Raw genomic sequence first — 2815 nt, 5'->3', positions numbered from 1 at the left:
TGAACTAGTACCAGACTGTCCAGTTCGGCTGCGTTCTTTAAATCGGGGATTACACTCAATGATTTTTTTTGCCCTTTTCGGGCCGATTCTTCAGTCATGCGAGAATTTTTTTCCAATCAAGCCGACTTTCAGCCTGATCGTGCGTTGTGTAGTATACAGGGGTTAAGAAGGGGCAATCAGCCTCTCGTTACCACCTCCAGTTCGGGAATCGTAAGGTCGGGTGAAATCAAACGTGTAGAAATTCAGTCGGCCGTCATTAGGTGATCTGCTTCAACAGCAGATCTACGCCTGCTGTTGAAGCAAAGCTACGAGCCGATTTACCAGAACCTGGAGCACTGTGCGTTTTTTAACAGCTGAGTTCCTCTTCTTGTTGTCGAGTCCGACCAGCGGCGTCTCTCTGTGCTGGATCAGACTTGCGGTCTTTAGATGTGCAGTGTGAGCAGTTAGATCGCATCGGAGCGTCGGTTCGCGCAGTGAGAGAACAAACATTGTGAGGTGGGAACTTTTAAACTCTGGATTTCTTTGTACAGTTTGAGCTGTAGCTGCGTGCAATGACTGAAAATATCGCACAATATATGCCCGGCTTTACACTCCACAGTTGCCTTGGTTACCGTGCTCGGACCGTTTTCAGCACGGCTTTAAAGGGCTAGTGTAAATGAAAAGTGTTAAAAAGAAAGAAGCTGAGAGAGAGGCAGATCAGAACATCTGTTATCAAAATGCTGATTCATAGCAGGTGGTGTGCTGATGCTAAACATGGCCGCCGGTACACGGGGCTCAGTGTTCGTCTGTTTTAAATCCTTGGACTAGGATCTCATTTGGTCTTCCAGCGCTGCTCTGAGTTTTTAGGATCCGAAGAATTATTGTGCAGGTCAGTCAAACATAGCTGCTTCATTCACGGGGAGTTTTATCTGGTAATTAAACATGTCCGCCTCATCTGGTGCAGCAGATGGCACGTGTGCATGCAGGGTTCGGTGCCGAGTTCTTATCTCAGGTCTGCAGAGGGACTGCACATGATGCAACTCTTTTCAAACACCTGTTTACTGAGGCCTGCTGCTCTCTGTGAGCAGTGGATCCATAACCGGGTCCTCCTCTGCCTACACTGCCGCCATTTTGAATCCATCAATGACAGCCATCTCCTTGTGACAGAGTGTGACTCAGCATTTTGTCTCCTGCCTGCCATGCTATAGGAATCTGATGTCATTGCTGTACAGCAGCAGGTTTCTCCCTCAGCTCTCTAATTGAAATGCTTTTCAGAGATCTTTGCGTTGTCCTGAAGTAAAGCCTGATGCAGTCTGTGTGTGACTCCTGTCTCCTGTGTTCTGCTCTGTAGGGCCTTGCCCAGCTGGAGATCCTGTGTAAGCAGCTGTATGAGACCACCGACACCGCCGTGCGACACCAGGCAGAGAAAGCTCTGGTGGAGTTCACCAACAGCCCCGACTGTCTCAGTAAATGTCAGCTGCTGCTGGAGAGAGGCAGCGTGAGTGTTCCTGAGATCTACGTCTGCAAGGGAACTTCTAATATCCTAGTTCTATGCTTGCCAGTAGGAAGCTTGTAGAAAAAAATAAATGTTTAATGACTGCTAACTTGGAGTTAGCGCACACACATTGGGATTGATTAATCCCAATGTGTGTAATAACCTTTTCTGGAAAGATAGGGCGTATCTTAGGTCAGCCACAAAGATCAGCTACTTTCACACATTTCTGCCCTAAATGTCTAAAATCACTTCCAGTTTTTAATCAACAGGTTTTTGCTCAGTTTTATTCTAATGAAGTTCTTCTACGGAAGAAAAACGCTCTCATTTGAATCTTCATTATACTTCAGTTTTGTTTTAATTCTTATATTTTTCTACCCTCTGCTTTAGAAGTAGGATCATTCTGACCTTTAGGGAAACAGAACCTCCGTAATTCTTTCCTGAACGGCTCCAATCACTAATCCACCAATGATATTTGTGTCTCTGCTCTCTTCCCAGTCCTCGTACTCCCAGCTGCTCGCCGCCACTTGTTTATCTAAACTGGTTTCTCGGACCAGCAACCCTCTACCCCTAGAGCAACGCATTGATATTCGTAAGTATCATTGTCCTGCGGTTACCTGGATGAGCAGCGGGGAATGCTGCTCAACTGAGTTTTTGATCCTTAAAAACTTTTAAAAAGTTTAATATAGTAAGAAAACACAGATTTTCCTTTTGCAAAGCTCTGCTTCTAATTTAACTTTCTACATTTGGTCATGATAGAGGGTCAAGTGGTCAGAGCAGGTTGTAAGGTTGCTGGTTTGAATTCCTGGATGGGACCCAACTCATTGAGGGTGATGGGTTGAATCCAGAAAATAAATAATTGAAATTTAATCATAAATTAGAGTTAAAAGCTATACTTAAAAATAATTTTAAGGTCAAAATTCTGAAGGACTATGGCTGGGCAATTAATTGCATTTGCAATTAATTGCATTTGCAAATCACAGAGGTACTCAGGTTTAGTCACGGTACATTTTAGATTTTAGATTCAACTTTGTCATTACACAGGTACAGGTAAAAAGCAATGCTGTTTAGGTCTAAATAGCAGCAAATGCAGGATATTCGATGCTATTACTATAAAATTAATATATAAAAGTTGGACAGAAGCTTTCAGAATTGAAGTGCAGCGAAGGTAATTGCATATTAGAGTTAAAGTACTGTATTGCGAATGTATATGTAAACAATTGGTACTGGAAATAAACAGACAGCAGTGCAAATCAATATTCCAGTCGAGGTAAGTTGTGTAAGATGAATTTAAACAGTTGTTACTATAGTAACAGTCAGCAGTGCAAGTGAACAGTATAGTAT

General features: G+C 43.2%; 1 protein-coding gene across 2 annotated transcripts in view; it reads left to right on the top strand.

Moving 5' to 3' along the window:
- Positions 1-2815, top strand: part of xpo7 (exportin 7) — a 36647-nt gene that overhangs the window by 8828 nt on the left and 25004 nt on the right. For both annotated transcript variants that reach the window (XM_015399510.1, XM_015399509.1), the window contains exons 2-3: positions 1331-1477; positions 1970-2063. In XM_015399510.1, coding sequence (XP_015254996.1) covers positions 1331-1477; positions 1970-2063 — 241 coding nt within the window. The remainder of the gene's footprint in view (positions 1-1330; positions 1478-1969; positions 2064-2815) is intronic.

Source organism: Cyprinodon variegatus, unplaced genomic scaffold, assembly GCF_000732505.1.
Source record: "Cyprinodon variegatus isolate N-32 unplaced genomic scaffold, C_variegatus-1.0 Scaffold1020, whole genome shotgun sequence".
NCBI lineage: Eukaryota > Metazoa > Chordata > Actinopteri > Cyprinodontiformes > Cyprinodontidae > Cyprinodon > Cyprinodon variegatus.
Note: the sequence above shows the minus strand (reverse complement) of the source record. Positions and strands in the feature narration are given on the sequence as shown.